The sequence below is a fragment of the Salvelinus namaycush genome, chromosome 41 (assembly GCF_016432855.1).
Source record: "Salvelinus namaycush isolate Seneca chromosome 41, SaNama_1.0, whole genome shotgun sequence".
Lineage (NCBI taxonomy): Eukaryota > Metazoa > Chordata > Actinopteri > Salmoniformes > Salmonidae > Salvelinus > Salvelinus namaycush.
In genome coordinates this window covers 6,008,050-6,035,235 of record NC_052347.1, presented here as the reverse complement: position 1 = coordinate 6,035,235, position 27,186 = coordinate 6,008,050, and the positions used below count along the sequence as shown (strand labels likewise).

The following is a 27,186-nucleotide window of genomic DNA, read 5'->3' as shown; positions in this document are numbered from 1 at the left end:
TATTCATTTATAATCAGTTAATTGTAAAAAAAAAAAAAGACAAAAAAAAAAGACAAAAAAGATTTACATTAATTTATATGAACTACAGTCATTGTGTAAAAAAAAAGAAAAAGTAAAGTAATCCCCAGGTGTCAAACTACCAAGGACACACTTCAGATCCACCATCTTGTTCACGCAGCCAGCTGTCCTCCCCTACCCCCTCCAACACACAGTCTAGTCATAGGGACTGAGTGGACCGATCCAGAATTCAGTAATCTGTCATCTTTCATGTAAACTGCTGTAAAAAAAGTGGAATGAAGCAGTATAATTGTTTTGCATGTGTTTCATCTTGACATTCTTCAGGGTAGTTTGTGTAGTTTATGAGAACCCGGTATGGACATGTTCTCATGTGTTTGTATACTGAATAAATTCTAAAGGTACCGCTTGAGTCTGAATTTGCCTGTTGTCTGTGCTGTCAATAGTGTGTATGTGTAGGCTTGCATGTCTACTCTGCATACCTTCGCTCTCAACTGAGTTATGATTCAGAGAGGACCATGGCAGTGCAAATGGTCAGTGCGTACCGTGTGTGTCTCAGTGTGTCTGTGTATGACTAAGCGAGTAGAAGTGGTGCCTGTGACTCAGCAACTATGTGTGAAGAGGGCAAACAGGTGTTATGGATCCAGGCTTCACCATGACTTTCCTTCCAGTAACTCCAGACCGTACAGAGCAGTGGAAGCACAGTTGCACCTAGCCAGAGGGTGAGTAGTACGAGAGTACATTATGCATCTCTGCCATCTTGGCTGCTGGATGTTCTCTAATCCCCAATAAACCCACATTCAACAAAACAGATCAGACTAGATTAATCTCAGTTTGCATTATCCCCCTCCTACTTCTACCCCTGGCTGACAAATCACAAAATAGAAAATAATCATAATTAAATGTTTTGCCTGTTGGTTTGTTTGAATCTTAGAAGGAAATATGCATTTTTAGAGAACATTAAAACATTTATATTGGGCGTACCAACTCTGTTTTGTTTCTACAGTCGGCTGGGCTGCATCATGGTGTTAGGGGATCCCCAAAGCAAGGCATAACAAGTAAAGGGAAAGCACATCAGGAGAGGAATCTGTTTCTGCTACATCAGCACACAACCTAGGCCCTAACCCCCCCACGTTCCCAGACAACGCCTTCATGGAAACACATTCAATATGTTGTATAACATCCATTATACATACAATGGACACCGGCTCATCCTCACCGACTCATCATTAACTTATTTTACAAATTGCACTGTGTCCAACCCTTCCCCCTGTACAAAGGCTACACTCTGGACATTAGGTAACAAGAACTCGTATTAGAACACAAACCGCATAAGACCAAAACCAAGGACTGCAAGAGGGCTCAAACTTAACTTGGGAAAACACTGAACTCATGTCTGAATGCAAAACAAAAACAGCCCCAACCCAAAACACACCAAACCGAAAAGAGAGTGGGGAGGGGTGAGAACGAGATGTAGAAGTCACCAACTTGAACAGAAAAAGGCTAAAAAAAAAGACTAAACTCCAAAAAGAAAAACAGAACAGAGAGAATCGAAGAGGAGAGACAGAAAACAGAGAAGGTTAAAGTGTGGGAGAGGAGGAAGGATCCAGATGAAAGGCTTTGATACTCATGAACAGGGGTCAAAGTCTTTTCATAAGGTGGTAGTAGTGGCGTTTTGGGACACATACCCCTGCACTACAACATCTGTCAGCAGGCCAGTGTTGTGCGCTCAAGCTCACTCCAGGTCAAGATTCTAAACAACTTCCTTGTTCCTATCCAATCCCAGCGGCCCCTCCTCCTCTCATGTCACTGGTTCCAGGCAGAAAGAGGGGGCGTTGCGCTGGTGGCAGGGTCAACTCCAATGGCACCCTCTCCCCTGCAAGGCCTCATGGGAGTTGAAGGGCATCACTGTCACTGACCAGATCCCGGTGCCCGCTAGCAACACTGGGCATCTCTCTCCCTACCCATGTGTGGTTCGCCAGCTCGCATTCCTCAAGAATGTTCATCACCAAGGGAAAAAAAGACTAAAAGCAACAAAATAAAAATACAGATACTTTGTTTTCGGTTGGTTTTTTCTTTCCGTCCTCCTGGTCTGTCTGGCGTTACAAACTCGCAGTGACATCAATCTTTTTTATGCGTTTGTGTCTCTATTCTATATTTTGTTGTTGTTAAGACTAGCTTGCAGGGGCCTGGTTTGTCTCCAAAAATGGTTCACTGTCCAAACTACTCCCCATAGCCCCGGAACATTCTCTCTCACACACACACACACACTAAAACACGCCTGTGTGTGTATAGTACGTGTTTGGCTTAACATAGTTCATAGTGCGAGACCCATTGATGTAAATCTCTCCTTCACACCATGGTCTGTGGTGTGGTTTAGCTGGCTGCGGGGCTGGATTTCCACAGTACTTACATATATTACATTTAAAAAACTAGAATTGTTACATGCAACATTTGGCATCTTCTCAAGTCCTCACGTGTAAGTCTCAATTGGTGTCCTTTTTAGAAAAATATTCACCTTTCTCTTCTTTTTTTGTACAATGAAGCTTCTGATTGTAACAGAGAAAGGGGAAGGGGGAAAGGGTATTGAGCTGTGTGTGTGTGTGTGTGTGTGTGTGTGTGTGTGTGTGTGTGTGTGTGTGTGTGTGTGTGTGTGTGTGTGTGTGTGTGTGTGCGCATGTTCAAGTGTGTGTAGTCATGTGGCAGTAAACTATTAGGTGAGTCATAGAGACTCTGTCATCATTTTGCTGTATAAACTCAGCATATCTCCTAGCAGGCCTGCACTAAGCTGTAGCTACTTTGAGTCTAGATAAGAACTACTACCCACTGTATCTACACTATGTTTTTGTGTGTGGTGGGGGGCAGTTTAATGGCTGTAGAAGACACCAGGAAGGCACCCTTTTCCATTAGCACTTAAAATTAGGGCCAAATTAGAGCTGGTTCGAATGGAATTCCCAAATTCGAGCCAGCCCAGCCCAGTTTCACAACTGGTCGGGCTGGTAACGCAGTTAAAAAAAATGTAAAAACTTAAAATCACTGCTGGATGCTGCCAACGTTTAGCTAGCTCATCTGGGTGTGTGCGCTGATAGCTAGCACATGGACAAGCAGTACTGCAGTAGTCAGACATGACACGAATTACCACCACAGCTGGATCCATACATTTTTGCACTACACAAACCTTTATGACAACCGTCAGCCCTAAAATGCTAGCTACCATTATTAGCTAGCATTTCAGAGTTAAAACAAGCTACTGTAGCTAGCTAACGTGAGCTAGCAGGAGTTGTAGCTGGCCAGGTCGTAGTTACATCATATTAAACCGGTTGTCTGGTTTGCTTGGTTAGCTAGCTAGCCAATTGCGACGCTAACCGTTTAGCTAGTTAGCAAGCTAAATGCATTGCTCTGAGTATGGCTAGAGTATGGGTTAAAGTTAGTTAAAGCATTGTGAGGGTGAATTTAAATTCGTCAACATTTTGCCAGTTAGCAACATTAGCGAAGCCAGCTGCAGTCACATATTGGCTACCTAGCAACATGACATCATTTATTCTATTTGGAGGCAGCGGAAACGCAATTTCAGCTAGCCCACCAAGGCCAGCCCAACCTGGCTTGACTTCAAAGTGCCAATGGAAACCGGTCTTTACTAATAAAAAAAATGAAAAAATAAAAATAAAAACTGGCCTAGCTATAGGTTTGGAGTGGGCAGTATGGAACCAGAGGCTAACAAAGAGCTACTCACATTGAAGTGCAGTTATGTCTAGAGGTAGCTTGTCAGTCATTGAAAGATTCCCGAGGGCATTCCTACCAAACCAATATCCTCATAGTAGCTCTAGCCATGTTTCTGGTTATCCTCCCAACACTCAGACACACATTGGATGTGAGTTTCTGATCCAAACCTATCTTCCTGATCCTTCAGTAAAAGGTCTTACTAGTCCATAGGGAACCTTGTATCCAGTGAGCCCTAGCTTCATGTAGTCCATACAGTGTATCAGGAGCCTAATCTGTAAACAGCAGTGGTTCTATTATGTAATCCTCCCTGTAATGCTGGGTGGTCTTTAGAACATGGGCCTGGGGACAGCAGGGAATGTACTGACGCTCATCTGTGGTGATGTGTGTGTGTGGGTGTGTTTATTTGTGTGTTTGACAAAGGCTGTTGTGAGTGGGTTTGGGAACTTCGTTGGGAAGGTTCTTCCCAGACCCTGTGGTGGTTGGGCTCTCTCCCTCTCTCTGCGGCTCCAATCGGGGGGGACACACCAGCATGTATACCCGGAGGCCGGATCGGACCAGGCCGAGCCAGGTTGGGTGGAGGGGCAGATGTTGGGCTGAGGGGGGGTGGGGCAATCTTCACATCATAGCAGGATACAGCAACGACAGAATCTCTGGCGACTACCCCCGACCGAGGGGGGTGGGGTGACGGGGGCGAAATACGCGTGCACTTTGATGTTAGGTAGATGGGTCTGGAGAGGAGGAGAGAAAGAGATAAAAAGACAAGTGTTGGTGTAAGGGTCTATACAACCGCATCTAAGAAATGTTCATTCATCTCCTGTAATCTATGCGAGTCTGGGTGTCTGTGCACAACGCATAAGCAGCAATGTACGCTGTAGCACCAGTGCCTACCCTTAGTCTCTTAATGCCTGCGCGGGTGATCTGCTGGCAGTCGTAGAGCTCGATGCGGTCCAGGCTGTGGCAGGTCTTCAGGTGCTCCAGCGAGGCGTCTGTGATCAGGGGGCAGTTGTCCAGCTCGATCACCTCCAGCCGGTCGTGGGCACAAGGCCCGCTGCCCAGATGTCTGATGCCATCGTCAGTAATCAGCTCACAGTGAGACAGGCTCTGAGAGAGAGAGACCACAACAAGGGAACAGTTTAGAACAGCAATACTACTGCCACCCGACACACTGGGTGTCTTTTGTTATTAACACCATGAGACTGTGGATTATCTAAGAAACAAGTTCTTCTGAAATGTATTTCATAGAATTTCAAGACGTTCCTTAGATTGAACAAAGCATGTTTGAGACAAGCTCCTAGGATAGAAGCCATTAGCTAGTGCTCACCAGAACTTGCAGACGAGGGCAGTGGATGGACAACTGGATAAGTGTGCCGTCCGTGATCTGGGGAGAGACATAAACAAACGTATCCTTCTGGTGGATGGTGCTATAGTGTATGTTGGTGTGTGTGGGAATGTGCGTGTTGCGCAGGCTTGCTCACCTGCACACACTCTTCCAGGTCCATCTTTTCCAGCTCATGACAATTCTGCCAGAAAAAATAAATAAATAAATTAACAGTAAGACAACACATATACACTATCGTTCAAAGGTTTGCTGGCCTTCTAGGTAGAGTTACAAAGAAAAAGCCATATCTCAGACTGGCCAATAAAGAGAAAAGATTAAGATGGGCAAAAGAACACAGACACAAGGCCAGCATCCCGGAGTTGCCTCTTCACTGTTGACGTTGACACTGGTGATTTGCGGGTACTATTTAATGAAGCTGCCAGTTGAGGACTTGTGAGGCATCTTGTTTCTCAAACTAGACACTAATGTACTTGTCCTCTTGCTCAGTTGTGCACTGGGGCCTCCCACTCTTTCTATTCTGCTTAGAGACAGTTTGCGCTGTTCTGTGAAGGGAGTAGTACACAGCGTTGTACGAGATCTTCAGTTTTTTTGGCAAATTCTCACATGGAATAGCCTTCATTTCTCAGAATAAGAATAGACTGACGAGTTTCAGAAGTAAGTTATTTCTTTCTGGCCATTTTGAGCCTGTAATCGAACCCACAAATGCTGACGCTCCAGATACTCAACTAGTCTAAAGAAGGCCAGTTTTATTGCTTCTTTAATCAGAACAACAGTTTCCAGCTGTGCTAACATGATTGCAAAAGGGTTTTCTAATGATCAATTAGTCTTTTAAAATGATCAACTTGGATTAGCTAACACAACGTGCCATTGGAACACAGGAGTGATGGTTGCTGATAATGGGCCTCTGTACGCCTATGTAGATATTCCATAAAAAAATCTGCAGTTTCCAGCTACAATAGTCATTTACAACATTAACAATGTCTACACTGTATTTCTGATCAATTTGATGTTATTTTAAAATGGACAAAAAAATAAGCTTTTCTTTTAAAAAACAAGGACATTTCTAGGTGACCTTTTGAACGGTAGTGTATGTCAGAGGCGTGTGTGACCTGCGTCAGTTTCCACACTCACCCTTGCTAGTGTAGTGAAGCCCACATCTGTGAGCTGAGAGCAGCGAGCCACCTCTAATATTCTGAAAGGAGACAGGACATACTGTTATGGTCGGGGGAACTGCTATGTATTGACATGTCTGAGGAAATACAAGATGGGTTAACTTGGGCACTAACCAGAAAGGAGTGCGGGGTGTATTTGAGTCGTTAATGTATGAAGGGTTGTATGAAGTTTCTGGTGGTATTTGGAGTGAACAGGGGTTAGAAGCAGGGATGGGTGGAGGTAGCGTGCATGTGGGTTGGATGAGGTGGGCTTGGTGGGGGGGACACACCTGAGACCAGTGTGGAGGGGTTGGAGCAAGGTTCGGGTGAGGAGGTAGAATAGGAGCAGAGGGAGTACCAACCTGAGGCGCGGGCAGTTCAGTCCCAAGGCGTGGAGGATGGCGTCTGTGATGTTGGCACAACCTGAGACACACAGCGACTGCAGATGGTGACAGCCCCGGCATATAGTAATGAGACCTTCGTCTGTGATCTGCTGCTCAGAGGGAAACAGGCACGGGTAACTAGCAGATCTTCCACGGCATCAAACAGCTATAACACCATTATCAAAATTAACATAATATTACCATAACTGATGCCGTAGGCTATGAATATCCACCTCAGAACGGTGAATGAGAAGCATATCTTGTTTTGTGATATATTTTCATCTCTTTTCCCTCTATAGTTCTGATCTTACAAGATTGCAGAAAGTTACAAGGGGGAGCCACACAGAGAAAGCACAGGTGTAAAAAGAGAGGGAGGACAATAAAGAGGTGAGTCTGGCAAAAGATGAGGGAGCTGCTGAAAGATGGGAGACATTGAGAAGGAGACAAGGAAGGAAAGAGGGAGGGAGGGAGAGAGGCATTTGGGGTGTAGACATAACAGGAAGGGAATTTGGAGACAGATAAAGAGGATGCCAGAGAAACAAATGTGTTGTCTGGGTGGATTTCACACGCTATTCATTATGTAGGTTAGATGGCAGGGCAGGCCTCAGTCCACACCAGTCCCTCTACTGCAGGGCAGGATGCAGACTGACTGAGCAGCCTTGTACACAAAAAAATCCACAAAAGAAACAGCAGAGAGGCAGGACATGACTCATCTACCTTCCATATGGATGGCCACAACAGCTATTAGAGATTCATAATTTCTCAATGACAAACCTATTCAGGAGTTACAAGTCCCCAACTCACCACAACAAAGCATTCAGCCCCAAACATGATGGGTGCTGAAATATCAAGTAAGACACTCACTTTATTTTGGAGCTGTGACCAGCAGGTTGTGCTGTTATGTGACCTAAACACTGAAAGAGGCGCTTGCTTACCGAACACGTCTGTAAGTTGAGAGTGACCAGCTCTGGACAGTGTGCACCAATGTGCTTCAGTGCTTCATCCTCCAACTAGTTAATAGGTGGAGACGGAAAGAAGGAGAGAGAGAGAGAGCGAGAGAGAGCGAGAGCGAGAGAGAGAGAGAGGCAGAGAGAGACAGAGAGAGAGACAGAGAGAGAGACAGAGAGAGAGACAGAGAGAGAGAGTCATTTGAAATCCCATTAGCAGTGCACCAAGGTAACCCCACCAATGAGGTAGCTAGCTAACCCCCTTCTGCAACTAAATGTCCTACCTGCTGTTTGGATCTACCATCCCCATCACACTCCGTGCAATACAAACATTAGCCCTGGTCTCATATCTAGACTAGCTAAGCCCCTCTCCCCTCAGTCAGCCCTTCAGTCTACCTATATCTTAACGCCTCATCCTCCTAGCTACAATACTAACCGTATGCGATCCGTTTGTTCATTTCACCTCCAAGGGTGTCTGAATACCTCTCACATATCCAGTCTCTTCTTCTGTTAATGCACCTTTCTTAGACCGAGGTAGCGACCTTGTGCTTTTTAATGGTCCCATCTCTAGCCGACCCCTTTGTTGCCTTGCCCTGGCCCTACCTGTGTGCAGCCCTTGAGGAAAAGGCCTTTGAGTCCGGGACAGCATCGTACCAAGGCCTGGATGCCATCCTTAGTCACCTGGTCACACCACGAGATGTTAAGCTGCTCTAGCTGAGGACAGCCCTCACTGCAGGGGAAGAAATGGGTCAGACCCCGACACAGATATTAGATAAAAAGCCAGCAAAACAACAACAAATGTGCCCCATATTTATGCACATCCCCTGAATAACGGAATTACCTGTTCACCCTACGCTTGTACAACAGATGCAACCATCTGCTGAGGAGACTCCCCGGTGTGTGTGTGTGAGAGTGAGTATTGTCGGAGTCCTGGAAAAACCTTGTATCTCAAAAAAAGTCCCAGGATATTTGGAATGGCTTATATTAGTCCTAGAGTCAACAAACTGTCATGAAGAGGGATGACTACAATCAAATCACCAAAAGGTGAGTGACAAGGTTTTTCCAGGAATGCTGACAGTATGAGTGTGTGTGCACGAGAGAGGGAGAAAGAGAGACCCCTCACCTGAGTGCTTTGAGTGACAGGTTGGTGATTGAGGTACAGGAGGCGAGGTCCAAGTGCTTGAGCTTGGGACAAAACTTACTGAGGCTGTTACATGTGCTGCATGGGAGAGAAAGAGACACGAGCCTTACATATATAATTATGTAACACTTGAGTACATTAGCAAAACATCATTATACTAGACAAACATAATAAAGGCATAAATGTCTGCAAATACCTGTCAGTAATCTTGGTGCAGCCATTCAAACTAAGCAGCTCGATATTTCTGCAGTTCTGGGAGAAGGTTCTGTTGAAAAACAAACAGGAACAGACATATTTGCACTGGAGTGTGTGTACTTGCCCTCCAGCTCCCACAATCAATCTCCTCCCCTCACCCTCCTCAGTGCCAAGAGTGCCCAGTCTAGGCCAGATTCCCAGTCAGTCCTCACCTCAGAGCGCTGTCCCCCACCCCCAGACAGCCCCTTAGACTCAACTTCCTCAGGAATCCCCCACATCGTTTCGAGATGTTCTCCACCACTCGCCCCTGCAACACACGGACACAAGCAAATACCTCTCATAAAACATAGATTCATCCCCAGATCATCTTCACTTTCACATACATGCAAAAATACATGTAGCAGGAGCATAGGGTAGGAGTCTGCCTGTTTAGGCAAAACTCAACCATCTTTGTAAACACTGACTGCTTAACTTGAACCAATTTCACAGAGCCTGTTGAGTGTCTGTCTTAATATTGCACTCACGTCTGGCAGACATGATTATACTTGACCTGGCGTTCAGGCCATTCATCGTTGACTATGGCAATGTACTAAACTTGTCACGTGTGAATACATCAGTCATACCCTTCAAATGCCTTTAAATGGTCATCTGTGGTCATCCATACAGTGACAAGGTCAATAGATTGACATACAGTACATGGCATTGATTGTGGTGAACGCACAACATCAATAGTAGTCAATTCAAACTTTCCTTTGGTAGACAACCAACTGCTAAGGTCCTGAATTCAATCTTAGATAATCACGGTATGTGGGTTTAATGTCAATGTTGTTTGTGTTTATAAGGTCAAAGCCATGCATGTCCACTTTGTTTCCATATAAAGATGGCAAGACAGACAAAACAAAACAAAATCAATGGCAGGTGAGGATGAATTGGAGAGGAGAGAGAAGAGGTGAGGAAAAAGAAGGTTTATGCGAGACTTCCTGACCTCGATATCTCTCTGAAAGTCGAAAAGGTCAATCCTCTGCCAATTACTGCCGTCCAGAGCGAGCACATTCCACGACTGAGGGAGAGAGGGGCACATGGTCAACTTCACTCGTTTCACTATTCTGTCCAACACACAATTACACATACACTCACACTGAACCAAATACACACTTCAGAAACACAAACTCACCCGTGAGACCTGGGCACAGCGACAGAGTGTCACCACATCCAGAAAGGAGAAGATTCTGGAACACAGACAGGGATGGTTCAGAACCCCTGGTACCCAGAATCAGAACCAGAGCCCTCTATGTATACAAGGCTCTACCCAGAATCCCTGTTCGACCCTATAAATTACACTTAGAACTCTGCTATGTATGCCACTTTATGTTTGATGAGCATGACACTTATGATTGTGTTATTGTGTGGGTGAATTTATGTTAACTCTACTATGGTTATAGTGTTTGAAGGCTAGATAAATGTTTACTTTTGCAGAGCGAGATTGTGTGGTGGGGCATTAACACACAAAACGTTCAAAACACCTCTTTCCATGACAGACTGACCATGTGAATCCAGGTGAAAGCTATGATCCCTCATTTGTCACTCGTTAAAGCCACTTCAAATCAGTGTAGATGAAGGGGAGGAGACAGGTTAAAAGAAGGATTTGAGACAACTGAGAATGTGTGCCATTCAGAGGGTGTATGGGCAAGACAAAAAAGGTAGGTGCCTTTGAACAGAGTATGGCAGTAGGTGCCAGGAGCACCGGTTTGTGTCGAGAACTGTAATGCTGCTGGGTTTTTCACGCTCAACAGTTTCCTGTGTGTATCAACAATGGTCCACCACCCAAAGGGCATCCAGCCAACTTGACAACTGTGTACTGGAGTCATACATGGGCCAGCATCTCTGTGGAACGCTTTCGACACCTTGTACAGTCGTGGCCAAAAGTTTTGAGAATGACACAAATATTAATTTTCACAGTCTGCTGCCTCAGTTTGTATGATGGCAATTTGCATATACTCCAGAATGTTATGAAGAGTGATCAGATGAATTGCAATTAATTGCAAAGTCCCTCTTTGCCATGCAAATGAACTGAATCCCCAAAAAACATTTCCACTGCATTTCAGCCCTGCCACAAAAGGACCAGCTGACATCATGTCAGTGATTCTCTCGTTAACACAGGTGTGAGTGTTGACGAGGACAAGGCTGGAGATCACCCTGTCATGCTGATTGAGTTCGAATGACAGACTGGAAGCTTCAAAAGGAGGGTGGTGCTTGGAATCATTGTTCTTCCTCTGTCAATCATGGTTACCTGCAAGGAAACATGTGCAGTCATCATTGCTTTGCACAAAAAGGGCTTCACAGGCAAGGATATTGCTGCCAGTAAGATTGCACTTAAAATCAACCATTTATCGCATCATCAAGAACTTCAAGGAGAGCGGTTCAATTGTTGTGAAGAAAGCTTCAGGGCGCCCAAGAAAGTCCAGCAAGCGCCAGGACCGTCTCCTAAAGTTGATTCAGCTGCGGGATCGGGGCACCACCAGTACAGAGCTTGCTCAGGAATGGCAGCAGGCAGGTGTGAGTGCATCTGCACGCACAGTGAGACGAAGACTTTTGGAGGATGGCCTGGTGTCAAGAAGAGCAGCAAAGAAGCCACTTCTCTCCAGCAAAAACATCAGGGACAGACTGATATTCTGCAAAAGGTACAGGGATTGGACTGCTGAGGACTGGGGTAAAGTAATTTTCTCGGATGAATCCCTTTCCCGATTGTTTTGGGCATCTGGAAACAAGCTTGTCTGGAGAAGACAAGGTGAGCGCTACCATCAGTCCTGAGACCGTTCATGTGTGGGGTTGCTTCTCAGCCAAGGGAGTGGGCTCATTCGCAATTTTGCCTAAGAACACAGCCATGAATAAAGAATAGTACCAACACATCCTCCGAAAGCAACTTCTCCCAACCATCCAGGAATAGTTTGGTGACGAACAAGGCCTTTTCCAGCATGATGGAGCACCTTGTCATAAGGCAAAACTGATAACTAAGTGGCTCAGGGAACAAAACATCGATATTTTGGGTCCATGGCCAGGAAACTCCCCAGACCTTAATCCCATTGAGAACTTGTGGTCAATCCTCAAGAGGCAGGTGGACAAACAAAAACCCACAAATTCGGACAAATTCCAAGCATTGATTATGCAAGAATGGGCTGCAATCAGGCAGGATGTTGCCCAGAAGTTAATTGACAGCATGCCAGGGCAGATTGCAGAGGTCTTGAAAAATAAGGGTCAACACTGCAAATTTGAACTCTTTGCATCAACTTCATGTAATTGTCAAAAAAAGCCTTTGACAATTATGAAATGCTTGTAATTATACTTCAGTATTTCATAGTAACATCTGACAAAAATATCTAAAGACAGCAGACTTTGAAAATTAATATTTGTGTCATTCTCAAAACTTTTGGCCACGACTGTAGAGTCCATGCCCCGACGAATTGAGGTTGTTCTGAGGGCGAAAAGGGGGGTGCAACTAAATATTAAGAAGGTGTTCCTAATGATTGGTATACTCAGTGTGTGTGTACAATACCAGTCAAAAGTTTGGACACACCTACTCATTCAAGGTTTCTTCTTTATTTTTTACTATTTTCTACATTGTAGAACAATAGTGAAGACATAAACTATGAAATAACACATATGGAATCATGTAGTAACCAACACATTTTTATTTTAGATTCTTCAAAGTAGCCACCCTTTGCCCTGATGACAGTTTTGCACACTCTTGGCTTTCTCTCAACCAGCTTCACCTGGAATGCTTTTCCAACAGTCTTGAAGGAGTTCCCACATATGCTGAGCACTTGTTGGCTGCTTTTCCTTCATTCTGCGGTCCAACGCATCCCAAACCATCTCGAATTGGGTTGAGGCCAGGTCAACTGATGCAGCACTACATCACTCTCCTTCTTGGTCAAATAGCCCTTACACAGCCTGGAGATATAGTGGGTCATTGTCCTGTTGAGAAATAAATGATAGTCCCACTAAGCGCAAACCAGATGGGCTGGCGTATCGCTGCAGAATGCTGTGGTAGCCATGCTGGTTAAGTGTGCCTTGAATTGTAAATAAATCACTGGCAGTGTCACCAGCAAAGCACCCACACAACTCCTCCTCCATGCTTCACGGTGGGAACCATACACGCAGAGATCATCCGTTCACCTACTCCGTGTCTCACAAAGACACAACGGTTGGAACCAAAAATTTGGACTCATCAGACCAAAGAACAGATTTCCACCAGTCTAATGTCCTTTGCTTGTGTTTCTTGGCCCAAGGAAGGCTCTTATTATTATTGGTGTCCTTTAGTAGTGGTTTCTTTGCAGCAATTCAACCATGAAGGCCTGATTCATGCAGTCTCCTCTGAACAGTTGATGTTGAGATTTGTCTGTTATTTGAACTCTGTAAAAAGCATTTATTTGGGCTGCAATTTCTAAGGCTGGTAACTAATGAACTTATCCTCTGCAGCAGAGGTAACTCCGGGTCTTCCTTTCCTGTGGCAGTCCTAATGAGAGCCAGTATCGTCATAGCGCTTGATGGTTTTTGCGACTGCACATTAAGAAACTTTCAAAGTTCTTGAAATGTTCCACTTTGACTGACCTTCATGTCTTAAAGTAATGATGGACTGTCGTTTCTCTTTGCTTATTTGAGCTGTTCTTGCCATAAAATGGACTTGGTCTTTTACCAAATAGGGCTATCTTCTGTATACCACCCCTACCTTGTCACAACACAACTGATTGGCTCAAATGCATCAAGAAGGAAATAAATTCCACAAATGAATTTAACAAGGCACACCTGTTAATTGAAATGCATTCCAGGTGACTACCTCATGAAGCTGGTTGAGAGAATGCCAAGAGTGTGCAAAGCTGTCGTCAAGGCAAAGGGTGGCTACTTTAAAGAATCTCAAAAATATGTTGATTTGTTTATTTATTTATTTATTTTTCACCTTTATTTAACCAGGTAGGCTAGTTGAGAACAAGTTCTCATTTACAACTGCGACCTGGCCAAGATAAAGCAAAGCAGTGTGACACAGACAACAACACAGAGTTACACATGGAATAAACAATAAACAAGCCAATAACACAATAAACAAAAACAAGCTTTAACAGTTTTTTTGTTACTACATGATTCCATATGTGTTATTTCATAGTTTTGATGTCTTCGCTATTATTCTACACTGTAGAAAATAGTAAAATAAAGAAAACCCTGGGAATGAGTAGGTGTGTCAACTTTTGACTGGTACTGCATGTACAGTTGAAGTTGGAAGTTAACATACACCTTAGCCAAATACATTTCAACTCAGTTTTTTTTCACAATTGCTGACATTTAATCCTAGTAAAAATTCCCTGTTTTAGGTCAGTTAGGTTCACCACTTTATTTTAAGAATGTGAAATGTCAGAATAATAGTAGCGAGAATGATTTATTTCAGCTTTTATTTCTATCATCACATTCCCAGTGGCTCAGAAGTTTACATACACTCAGTTAGTATTTGGTAGAATTGCCTTTAAATTGTTTAACTTGGGTCAAACGTTTCAGGTAGCTTCCCACAATAAGTTGGGTGAATTTTGGCCTATTCCTCCTGACAGAGCTGGTGTAACTGAGTCAGGTTTGTAGGCCTCCTTGCTCACATACGCTTTGTCAGTTCTGCCCACAAATTTTCTATAGGATTGAGGTCAGGGCTTTGTGATGGCCACTCCAATACCTTGACTTTGTTGTCCTTAAGCCATTTTGCCACAACTTTGGAAGTATGCTTGGGGTCATTGTCCATTTGGAAGACCCATTTGCGACCAAGCTTTAACTTCCTGACTGATGTCTTGAGATTTTGCTTCAATATATTCACATAATTTTCCTTCCTCATGATGACATCTATTTTGTGAAGTGCACCAGTCCCTCCTGCAGCAAAGCACCCCCACAAAATTATGCTGCCCCCCCCCCCCCCCCCCCGTGCTTCACAGTTGGGATGGTGTTCTTTGGCTTGCAAGCATCCCCCTTTTTCCTCCAAACATAACGATGGTCATTATGGCCAAACAGTTCTATTTTTGTTTCATCAGACCAGAGGACATATCTCCAAAACAAAAAGTTTGATCTTTGTCCCCATGTGCAGTTGCAAACCGTAGTCTGGCTTTTTTATGGCAGTTTTGGAGCAGTGGCTTCTTCCTTGCTGAGCGGCCTTTCAGGTTGTCGATATAGGACTCGTTTTACTGTGGATATAGATACTTTTGTACCTGTTTCCTCTAGCATCTTCACATGGTCCTTTGCTGTTGTTCTGGGATTGATTTGCACTTTTCGCACAAAAGTACATTCATCTCTAGGAGACAGAACGTGTCTCCTTCCTGAGCGGTATGACGGCTGCGTGGTCCCATGGTGTTTATACTTGCATACTATTGTTTGTACAGATGAATGTGGTACCTTCAGGCATTTGGAAATTGCTCCCAAGGATGAACCAGACTTGTGGAAGTCTACAATTTATTTTCTGAGGTCTTGGCTGATTTCTTTTGATTTTCCCATGATGTCAAGCAAAGAGGCATTGAGTTTGAAGGTAGGCCTTGAAATACATCTACAGGTACAGCTCCAATTGACTCAGATGATGTCAATTAGCCTATAAGAAGCTTATAAAAAGCCATGACATAGTTTTCTGGAATTTTACAAGCTGTTTAAAAGGCACAGTCAACTTCTGACCCACTGGAATTGTGATACAGTGAAATAATGTCTGTAAACAATTGTTGAAAAAAATTACTTGTGTCATGCACAAAGTAGATGTCCTAACCAAGTTGCCAAAACTATAGTTTGTTAACAAGAAATTTGTGGAGTGGTTGAAAAACAAGTTTTAATGACTCCAACCTAAGTGTATGTAAACTTCCGACTTCAACTGTATGTATGTATGTAGTGTACCAGTGCCTTCAGAAGGTATTCATACTCCTTGACTTTTTCCACATTGTGTTACAGCCAGAACTCAACATTTATTAAATTCTCATTTACATAAGTATTCACACCCCTGAGTCAATATTTGTTGAAGCACCTTTTACAGCATTTGCAGCTGTGAAACTTCAGGTCTTGCCATAGATTTTCGAGTAGATTTAAGTCAAACTGTGTTTTTGGTAATCAACTCCTGTGTAGATTTGGCATTGTGTTTAAAGTTATTGTCCTGCAGAAAGGTGAATTCATCTAGGATTTTGCCTGTGCTTAGCTCCATTCCGTTATTTTTTTTATCCTGAAAAACTCCCCAGACCTTAACGATTACAAGCATACCCATAACATGATGCAGCCACCACTATGCTTGAAAATATGTAGTGGTACTCCGTAACGTATTGGCCCCAAAAATAACACAGTATTCCGGACAAAAAGTTAATTGCTTTGCCACATTTTTTGCATTATTACTTTAGTGTTGCAAACAGGATGCATGATTATTGTTTTCAAATATTTGAATTCTGTACAGGCTTCCTTCTTTTCACTATCAATTAGGTTAGTATTGTGGAGTAACTACAACGCTGTTGATCCATCCTCAGTTCTCCCATCACAGCCATTAAACTCTGTAACTGTTTTAAAGTCACCACTGGCCTCATGGTGAAATTCCTGAGCAGTTTCCTTCCTCTCTGGCAACTGAGTTAGGAAGGTCACCTGTATCTTTGTAATGACTGGGTGAATTGATACAGCATCCAATGTGTAATTAATAACTTCACCATACTCAAATGGATTTTCAATGTCTGGTTTTTTAAATTCTTTACCCATCTACCGATAGGTAGCCTTCTTTGCGAGGCATTGGAAAACCTCTCTGGTCTTTGTGGTTGAATCTGTGTTTGAAATTCACTGCTCGACCTTACAGATAATGGTATGTGTGGGGTACAGAGATGAGGTAGTCATTCAAAAACTATTATTGCACACAGAGTCCAGTCCATGCAATGTACGCCACTCGTGAAGACATTTTTTACTCCTGAACTTATTTAGGCTTGCCATAACAAAGGGGTTGAATACTTATCGAGTCAAGACATTTCAGCTTTTCATTTTTATTAAATTTGTAAACATTTCCATAAACAATTCCACTTTGACATTATTGGGTATTGTGTGTAGGCCAGTGAACAAAAAAATCAAAATGTTACCCATTTTTAAATTCAGGTTGTAACACAAAATGTGGAAGAAGTCAAGGTGGGAATACTGCCTTGCCATCTATGCCCTTCGAGAATAGGTATGTATGTGTGATGGATTCATATGTAACACATTGCACTCTGCAGCCCAGTGTGATATAGGGTGAGTATATGAGTATGTTGCAATTGGCCTCGGCAGGCCTGCCCCTAACCCAAAAGCCCTAGTAAATCAGAGCTCAGTCTGTGGCCCCCGCACCTTCAGCAGACCCCCAACCGTCAGCACCTCTATCCCAGACCGTTCTGCTGGTGAGACCCAGTCTTGAGTTATGGCCTCCATTTTCTGTTTGCTTAAGGGCTTTTACTTTTTTTGTTTTGCTTAATTGATTTGAATGTTTTATAGCCCAGACCATCTGTTTTTAATTAGTTTTAGCATTGGGGGAGGGGAAATTGGGGCAAGTGGGATGGGGCGCATGAGGGAGAGTGGCAGATGGCAGTTGGTCGGTGACGTTGACCAAACCACTAGAGCCCCAGTATAGTGACCCTTCGTTTCTAAGGTGGCTCATGGCTAAGTGTCATGATGTAACCTCCCAAATTGTCAGTGGCTGTGTTGTGTGGAGCAGGTGGATCAGAGTGTACACGGCTGTGTTTTGGGCAGGTTAAGATGTTTCATGGCGTTGAGCATGTGGCATGCCATATTCTGTGTGTGCATACGGCCCAGTCATTGGAAAGCCCTCGCTCACCGCAGCAACAGCTCCTTGGGCAGCTTCTTATTGATGACGGCCTCGTCGCTGTTTGAGAACATCTGCGAGGAAGAGATGAAGAGCGTGTTAACTTCCTCTGGCTCCGTCGCTCACAGCAGGACTGGCCTAGACTTCCTCTATTCTCTCTGCCCCACCCCAATGAAAGCTCCAGCATATAACCAATGATAAACGATCACTGTCTCATCAGTAGATAGGTTCAATGTCAAAGCCTGATGGGAGAAAGGGGGTGATACAGTGAGTGCGGTGGAGATTGAGAGGAAGGGAGACATTTTCTGTCTCCTAATCAAACCCGGTGTGAAATGTCTCTTGCTTCCTTCCTGTCTGTCTGATCATCTCACTGTTTTCTTGCTTCCTATGTTTATGTTGTAATGTCTGAACAGTGACTACAGCAGACGTGTTTTAACACACCCACAAACAGAGAATTAGGATCCATGAGATATTCAGTCCCTCGATACACTGAAAGATGATGTCATGGAAAATAGTTTCCTACTCTAGTTTGCAGAGTTCCCATATTTAGGAGCAAACTTAAATTTGTCCAAGTTACTGGGTAAGTCACTTGCATTCATCTTTGATTCCTGGGGCCACCCATACAACATTGGTGGCAGGTAGCCTAGTGGTTAGAGCGTTGGGCCAGTAACCGAAAGATTGTTGGCTCGAATCCCCGAGCTGACAAGGTAAAAGTCTCTCGTTCTGTAACAAGGCAGTTATCCCGCTGTTCCCCGGTAGGCCGTCATTGTAAATAAGGATTTGTTGGGGCGGCAGGGTAGCCTAGTGGTTAGAGCGTTGGTCTAGTAACTGAAAGGTTGCAAGTTCAAATCCCGAGCTGACAAGGTACAAATCTGTCGTTCTGCCCCTGAACAAGGCAGTTAACCCACTGTTCCTAGGCCGTCATTGTAAATAAGAATTTGTTCTTAACTGACTTGTCCAATTTGTAAGTCGCTCTGGATAAGAGCGTCTGCTAAATGACTTAAATGTAAATGTAATGTAAATGTATGACTAAGGCTGCATTTACACAAGCAGCCCAATTCTGATTTTTTCTCTCACTCATGTCTTTCGACCAATCAGACAAGCTCTGAAAAAGATACGTGAAGAGATCTGATTGGTCAAAAACACCAATTAGTGGAACACATATCTTAGTTGGCCTGTCTGTGTAAGTGCAGCCTAAGTCACTTTGGATAACTTTGGTCTGCTAAATGGCATATATTATTTTAAAAATGATTAATGGAGGAGTATTGTAGTCAGAATAGGACCTGTCAAATGCAGTAATGCTGAACCATACTGGTGTTCCATGTAATGACAAAGATATCAAGCATAAACAGGAATATACTTCATCCATTGTAGAGACTTGAGCAACTTTGTGACAAAGTCAACATGAGTCTGCTGTTAGTCTGACCTCCAATATATGTATATTTTGAATGTGAATCTATGATTTTTTTTCTGTTAACTTATAATACAAATTCAGGGGACACACTGAGTCAATAGTACATTAAGCCTGTCCTATGCTCCCGGTTTACTTTCACACTGAGGGAGCAGGAAAGGACAGGCATTTCGCTTTTGGGGCAAATTCACTCTGACAGCTTGCCTTTCAGAGAACTACCCAACAGGTCAAATAATCCACGGCCATTTCCAAAATAACCAGATGCGCATGGTCTGGGGCGTATAGGCTACATTGTTTTTCCTTTGTGGTGTAACATTATATGATTGTTTGCTGGGCCACAGTAGTTATTGGTCATTTCCATGTAAAAAGGACCCATGAGCACAAACATGTGAAGTCCATAGGAGCATATCAAATCTGGTGTCAAATGAAACCCAAGACTATATTTTTGAGAAATTAAGGCATACACACATTTAAAAAAAAATCCATCCTAAACATTTCAGAATAAATAAAGGCTTTGATTTCTGGGTAAACAGATGGAAAAGGGTCTTAGAAAACATCTACCAGAAAAAGTATTTTTTTTAAAGTAATACATAAAAACACAACAATGCTTAAGTAAATAAAGACCCCTGCCAACTAATAAACATGTTATATTTTGTATAACTTTTTTTTGCCTCGTGTAAGTTTAAGAAACATTGCCTTGTGCCTTGAAATTCCTGTACCAAAAACCCACATATCTTTAAGTAACAAGTAAAGGTAGACCTATCAATAAGTTACTGTTTTTACAGATATCCATTTTGTTAATTCATTATTAAGTGATTAAACCCCCCCCCCCCCTAATTGGTAAGTGATTTTCTGCAATTGAATTGGCTACAATGGTAAACTATACTCTACCGAACTCTACTGTTCTGTCCTTCACTGAGCTCTATTGTGCTGTACTGTACTTTGAATGTTCAAGCTTGTGAAACAGAGGTCTATGATTGGTTTTGATTTGGTCCGCTCCAACCAAATTTGGTCTTGTTTGGGGGCAGAGCTCATTAAAATAATAGCCAGTGTGTAGAATAATAATCCCCAAATATGTAGAGGAGGATATGACATATTTATACCTTTGTGTACCTATTTAGGATACATCACTATGAAGAGAATGACATTCATATCCATAATTATGCATTTCTGTGTAGTACAGATCAGGGACCCATGAAGAAATTCTGTTACCGCAATTCCGTTACCGGGTGTAAATCCACTTCACTTGCTGTAATTTAATAATCAAAAGAGATTTTTCAAAGACAATGTGTCATGTCATAGCTGACATTGCATTCTGTCTGCTGACATTGTTGAATCTTCATTTGGAGCAGATGTTTAGAGTTTCTGGAAAACGTTGACACAGGGAGATTTTACAAAATTCTGTTACCAAACTTTGCATCTGCACAGTTCTTCCAGTAAATGTGTTATTGTGAAATGTTCAGTGTAAATTGCTCTCAACAGGATTCCTTGTGCATAGGCTTGTTAAACTTTGAAATCAATGGTTTTTGTTAAGTGAAGAATCTGAGTCAGCGCAATTCCGTTACCGTGGAACTGCCCTTATGGTTTATGTTATGTCACGCATTATTACAAAGTATCTTTTCTTGAATGGTGAGAAATACTCTTCCATGTGACATATCCTATTGTACAGTGCATTCAGAAAGCATTCAGACCCCTTGACTTTCTCCACATTTTGTTACATCACAGCCTTATTCTAAAAATTGATTAAATTGTTTCCCCCCTCAATCTCCACACAATAGCCCATGACAAAGCAAAAAAGTTTTCAGATCGTTTACTCAGTACTTGAAGAACCTTTGGCAGCGATTACAGCCTTGAGTCTTCTTGGGTATGACGCAACAAGCTTGGCACACCTGTATTTGGGGAGTTTCTCCCATTCTTCTCTGCAGATCCTCTCAAGCTCTGTCAAGTTGGATGGGGAGCGTCGCTGCACAGCTTTTTTCAGGTCTCTCCAGAGATGTTCGATCGTGTTAAAGTGTGGGCTCTGACTGGGCCACTCAAGAACATTCAGATACTTGTCCCGAAGCCACTCCTGCGTTGTGTTGGCTGTGTGCTTAATAAGGTAGTTATCCTGTTGGAAGGTGAACCTTTGCCCCAGTCTAAGGTCCTGAGGGCTCTGGAGCAGGTTTTCATCAAGGATCTTTCTGTACTTTGCGCCGTTCATCTTTCCCTCAATCCTGATTAGTCTCAGTCCCTGCCTCTGAAAAACATCCCCACAGTATGATGCTGCCACCACCTTGCTTCACCATAGGGATGGTACCAGGTTTCCTCCAGATGTGACGCTTGGCATTCAGTCCAAAGAGTTCAATCTTGGTTTCATCAGACCAGATAATCTTGTTCCTCATGGTCAGAGTCCTTTAGGTCCCTTTTGGCAAACTCCAAGCGGGCTGTCATGTGCCTTTTACTGAGGAGTGCTTCCATCTGTCCACTCTACCATAAAGGTCTGATTGGTGGAGTGCTGCAGAGATGGTTGTCCTTCTGGAAGGTTCTCCCATCTCCACAGACAAACTCTGGAGCTCTGTCAGAGTGACCATCGGGTTCTTGGTCACCTCCCTGACCAATGCCTTTCTCCCCGGATTGCTCAGTTTGGGCGGGCGGCCAGCTCTAGGAAGAATCTTGGTGGTTCCACACTTCTTTCATTTAAGAATGGAGGCCACCGTGTTCTTGGAGACCTTCAATGCTCCCGAAAAGTTTTGGTACCCTTCCCCAGATCTGTGCCTCGACACAATCCTGTCTCAGCGCTCTACGAACAATTCCTTCTATCTCATGGCTTGCTTTTTGCTCTGACATGCACTGTCAACTATGGGTCCTTATATAGACAGGTGTGTGCCTTTCCAAATCATGTCCAATCAATTGAATTTACCACATGTGGACTCCAATCAAGTTGTAGAAACATCAAGGATGATCAATGGAAACAGGATGCTCCTGAGCTAAATTTCGAGTCTCATAGCAAAGGGCCTGAATACTGTTTGTTTCTGCTTATTTATAAATTTGCTAAAATTTCTGAAAACCTATTTTCCCTTTGTCATTATTGGGTATTGTGTGTAGGTTGATGAGGATATTTTTTATTTTCTTCATCCATTTTAGAATAAGGCTGTAACGTAACAAAATGTGGGAAAAGTCAAGAGGTCTGAACACTTTCCGAATGCACTGTATATCAAATGGTTTGAAATAAGGCTAAATCATGATTGAATCTCCAATCATACTCATACTATTTAGGAAGTTTTTAAATAATTGGATCCTTTCGCATCATGATTGGTTAAAAGTTAAATGTACAAATTGTTCACTTTTCTCTACCATTTGAATATGAAATCTAGATATGAATGACTTTCTATTAGTTAAATAACTGACAGTGTGGTCTAAGAAACGTTGAAATAGAATGTTCAGAATACAAGACACAATTCAAAGCCAATGGGTTAAAATTCTCTTATAACATTTGTCTCTGGTCTATGAAAAACAGTTTGAAATGCTCAAGACTTGTATGTGTTGCCTTGCCTTGGTTACAGTACATGAACTGAGCTCACTGACTGATTCACACTAAGAATTGCTGAAGACAACACACCTCATCCCTTTGGAAACTAAATACGCACAACACAAAATTGTTTATCTCTAACTGTAGCGTTTCAATGTACAAACACTAGGCCTCTTGACAATATGCAATATGTTGATCCATAAAAAAAAAACAGGGGCGTGACTAAGAATAGGCCTGCCTATAAATGCAACACAATTTCAATTCTACTCTCCAAACCGTTAAAGTCCATTGTTATTGGCCAATAAACTACAGCTCGTGTATCTGGCGCAGATGTCAGCTTGTCAGGCGAGACGGTACGGCCTGAATCTTCTGAGTCGTCAGCTGTTGCACTTTAAAAATAAATAAAACCACAAATCCCACGCCGCCTAAATGAGGATTAAACAACACAGAGTGCTCAGGGTAGACAGGCCAATGTCACGGTGTGAACACACACGAACGGCATTTGTTAATGAGACTGTATTTATCCAAAGCCATATTTCACATTTGGTGCATTCTTTACCGCTGCGTATAAAGGGACGAAAACTTTGCCACAACGTTGAATAACGAGCGCTTGCATAAAACACATGGGGCTTCTGTCAACGTAAACATCTATAGGGAAATCATAGCCTGTATGATTTGAAAAAACAGATATATATTGTTGTATTTGCTGTTGATATTCAGAGTGTGGTGGTGGACTAGCCGAGTCGTGGCCCATCTGTGGGTTGATTCTGCTACAGCGGCCATGAGTCTACACAACAGAACCCTAGCTGATCAAAGACAACATTCCAATTCTCCAACTCTGTGAAATAACTCAGTCACACAGTAGGATGAAGTAGGCCCGAATATGATCACATTTTAGGTTTATAAAACGATGGGAAATGTAGGGCTTCGTATCAGTGTGAAGCCTAAAAGTCTGTATTTGTGCCATTGTCTTTGTTTTGACGGCACAAAGAGAAAGCTCGGATAGACTCCACAATTTTAAAATCAGCCTTGAAACCTGTGAATGCTTTATAAAACAAATTGTGAAACTATAATCCAATTTAATAATTGTACATTCTGGTAGGCTACTGAAGAAATCAAGATGTTGTCGTTACTTGAAAACAACATGTTTGCCCTAATCCAAACATTGACTGCGGAAGCTGCATCGGTGCGCAACCATGGACGCAGTTTAACAAACACCATAACACCAATCAAAAATAATTGTCATCTATCAATCTCCTATATTATAAACTCACCTCAAACCGGCTCCGCGAAACACCATTAGCCTCCTTCCCCATCTCGGACGGTGGTTTACCCGACTCGATCAGGGGGATAAGTAATTCGGTGTTAAAATTACAGTAACGTGTAGATATCGGCGCTCGTCTTGCAAACCCCAGTCCAAAGCTACCATGCTACCGTTGTTTCGGCAGCTGCGACGGCGGATTTCATCGTTTTTTCGGTTTGTAACACAATTGCAATAGCCTACCTCTCGACAACTGCCACAGCCAACAACCCGGACTCTTATATCAACGCTCACTAGTTTGCCCTCCCCTCCACCGTCCCCCCTTTATATGTGAACACTGCTTTTAGCATTAGCCTTCTTTATTATGGACACAAATAATGACATTTGATAATAACCCTGGACGAAGTATAGCCTACATGCATTTTTCATCAGGGCAATATTCTGCCATTATTTAGAATTCTATAGAATTAGGCCTAGCCTATTTCTCCCTTTAGCCTAAGCCCTGCCTACATCATTGGGCTATGGGATATCAAAACATTAACCTTAAATAACTGTGATATAAAGGAGGACACTATGCAATAGCAGTTTATTGGTAGTCCTACTGTATATGCTATTGTGCTGTCCAGTTGTCATTGGAGCCATGTGAGGCCTAGTTTTGGACAGGAGCATAACCTACCTGCGATTTGTTTTGTACAGTTTTTTTGTGTGTTGTCTTTCATGCAGGATAAAGGGCATAATGATGTTGCATAAATAAAGATTACATACATAATATCATCGCCTTGTGCATAGAACTTTGTGTGTATAAACATAAATTGTCATAATAATGTAGGCATATCTTTATTAAAAAATAATGCACTGTGGTGTCCATTATTTCCCATTATAAAACGTATATATATATATATAACTTCAATAGCCACTGACAAAACAATGGACAACATTCTGAAACTGCCAATCTGATGAACGAATTGATACATTGTAACTTTGTTGTTGCTGTTTGGGGAAAGAGCACTTCCGCTTTGGACAGCTTCCAGCTCGCAAGAAACCAATCAAGGCACATATACGTGACTTGTCATCCGATGTCATTATAGCGGGAAAAGGTGCATGTAAACAGGGAGTAGAAATCCATGCTGAGCCATTGCACTTTAAATCAAGTTGCAGTTCTTTCTGGATTGCTATTGTCGACTCACACAGTATAAAGATAACATGATTACACATAATGTCTTTATAACGGAGGAAATATACTTTGGCTATAATTTCCAACGTCGCATGCACATAGGTTCAGCTGCCAACGTCATATATCCGGGACATGTGCCGCGTTCAAACCAACTGGGAACTCGGAAATCTCCGACTTCCGACTAGTGCTTTCAAAACAACTGGGACCTCCGAAAAAAACTAGGTCTGACTGGGAAAAATCGATTTGATCAATCATCCAACTCGGGAACTCGGGCCTCTTTCTAGAGCTCTGACTTTCCAACCTGAAGAAAACAAACGTCATTATTTGCCTTCATATTTTCCGAGTTCCAAGTGGTTTTGAACACAGCAATGGGCAAGCGTAGTTGGTCGAGAAATGGCATGCTGGTCTCGTAGACTAGGCGTAACATAGTAAACTAAAATTCGTTTAAAAACTAAAATCCGGTAAAAACGAAAGGAGGGTGGTTGGTTGGTTGGTTGGTCGGGGTGGATATGACAAGAACATCTAGCAACCCAAAGGTTGTGTGTTCAAATCTCATCACGGACAACTTTATAACTACTTACTACTTTTTAGCTACTTTGCAACTACTTAGCATGTTAAGCTAATGCAAAGCTATAGAACCCAAAGATTGTGTGTTCAAATCTCATCACAGACAACTTTAGCTACTACTTACTACTTTTTAGCTACTTAGCATGTTAGCTAATGCAAAGGTCTCAAACCCAAAGGTTGTGTGTTCGAATCTCATCACGCACAACTTTAGCATTTTAGCTAATTAGCAACCTTGCAACTACTTACTACATTTGGGGTGGCAGGTAGCCTAGTGGTTGGAGCGTTGGGCCAGTAACCGAAAGGTTGCTATATCAAATCCCTGAGCTGACAAGGTAAACATCTGTTCTTGAACAAAGCAGTTAACCCACTGTTCCTAGGCTGTCATTGTAGATAAGAATTTGTTCTTAACTGACTTGTCTAGTTAAATAACGGATAAATATATATTTAACTACTCTGAAACTACTTAGCATGTTAGCTAACCCTTCCCCTAAACCTTGAACCTAAATCCTAACCTTAATGTTAACCCCTAGCCTAGCTAACGTAGCCACCTAGCTAACATTTACGTTAGCCACAACAAATTGGAATTAGTAACATATCATACCTATTGCAAATTCGTAACATATCATAGAAATGGATGATGGACATCTGCAAATTAATAAATACCATACTAAATGTAACATATCATACTAATTTGAATGTGTCCCGGACTTTGTTGACTATGTTACGTCTACCATTGAGTCCAGGTTGGAAATGGAGGTATCGGTTAGATAATTTACTATATGTTTCAACATACAATTATGGATACTTTTTCATAACACAAGTCTCTGATGGTGGAGACCGGTCTACATTACATTAGAGACCGGTCTACATGTTACATTAGTGTTGAAAGAAATAAGTTAGTATTTATTTAACATTGGCGTTACTACTAGAAACTGTCTAATGTTGAGCACTGCAGTGATTTATTATGGAGCAAAATTAAATAATTATTGAATGTGGTGATTCCTCATGGAAGCAACAGTTGGTCTCTGGTTACCATTTCTGTGGTTGTTGGGGTGACACCACTGAGTGCTGTGTTTTTTTTAGGTGAAACCACTGAGTGATAAAAAATACATTTGTTTTAAGTCGGTTAGTGTCAGTTTGCTATGTTTTGCGACAGCGGGGTCTCAGTATCTGTACTTACACATCATAGCTAGCTGTTTCTCGTTGGACGGCTGCACAGGGCTATGGCCACTTTCTGTACAATTTCTCAATAAAATTAAGACACATTACTCTACCCGTATCGTTTTTGTGTTCGGTATTTTGTTGTTAACTTCTGAAGTTGTTTAAATTATTTACAAGCTAGCTAATGTATTTGGAAAACAATAATGTTGACTTTCATGGAAAGAAAGTTATATTTAATAGGCCCTCTACAGGTGAAAAATTGCGTCTCGACAAGGGCGGTTGGTTGTGCAGCTCCCTGGATAGCGCTTTGTGATAGGCTGTTGCTGCGCTACCATGAAGAATGACAGCCGTCGAGACTTCCGGTTCCAGTCATAGGGCGATAACGATAAGAG

At 42.6% G+C, this 27,186-nt stretch overlaps 1 protein-coding gene across 1 annotated transcript; it reads right to left on the bottom strand.

Annotated features, from left to right (window-relative positions):
* Window positions 1–26: 26 nt before the first annotated feature.
* Window positions 27–24,168, bottom strand: LOC120034121 (F-box/LRR-repeat protein 20-like). Its single transcript, XM_038980561.1, has 15 exons — window positions 23,906–24,168; window positions 17,725–17,786; window positions 10,069–10,123; window positions 9,880–9,954; window positions 9,107–9,201; window positions 8,896–8,964; window positions 8,682–8,777; window positions 8,162–8,288; window positions 7,547–7,621; window positions 6,591–6,721; window positions 6,209–6,269; window positions 5,214–5,258; window positions 5,060–5,116; window positions 4,627–4,839; window positions 27–4,466 (listed from the first exon to the last, which is right to left on the bottom strand). The coding sequence occupies exons 1-15, from the start codon at window positions 23,945–23,947 to the stop codon at window positions 4,359–4,361; spliced, it is 1,311 nt and encodes a 436-aa protein (XP_038836489.1). The 5' UTR covers window positions 23,948–24,168; the 3' UTR covers window positions 27–4,358.
* Window positions 24,169–27,186: the final 3,018 nt, after the last annotated feature.

Coding starts and splice junctions, on each gene's coding strand:
- LOC120034121 (XM_038980561.1), bottom strand. CDS start 23,947: ATGGGGAAGGAGGCTAATGGTGTTTCGCGGAGCCGGTTTGAG. Junction 17,787..23,905: donor TTTCGCGGAGCCGGTTTGAG/GTGAGTTTATAA, acceptor TCTTCCTCGCAG/ATGTTCTCAAACAGCGACGA. Junction 5,259..6,208: donor GCTTCACTACACTAGCAAGG/GTGAGTGTGGAA, acceptor TTTTTCTGGCAG/AATTGTCATGAGCTGGAAAA.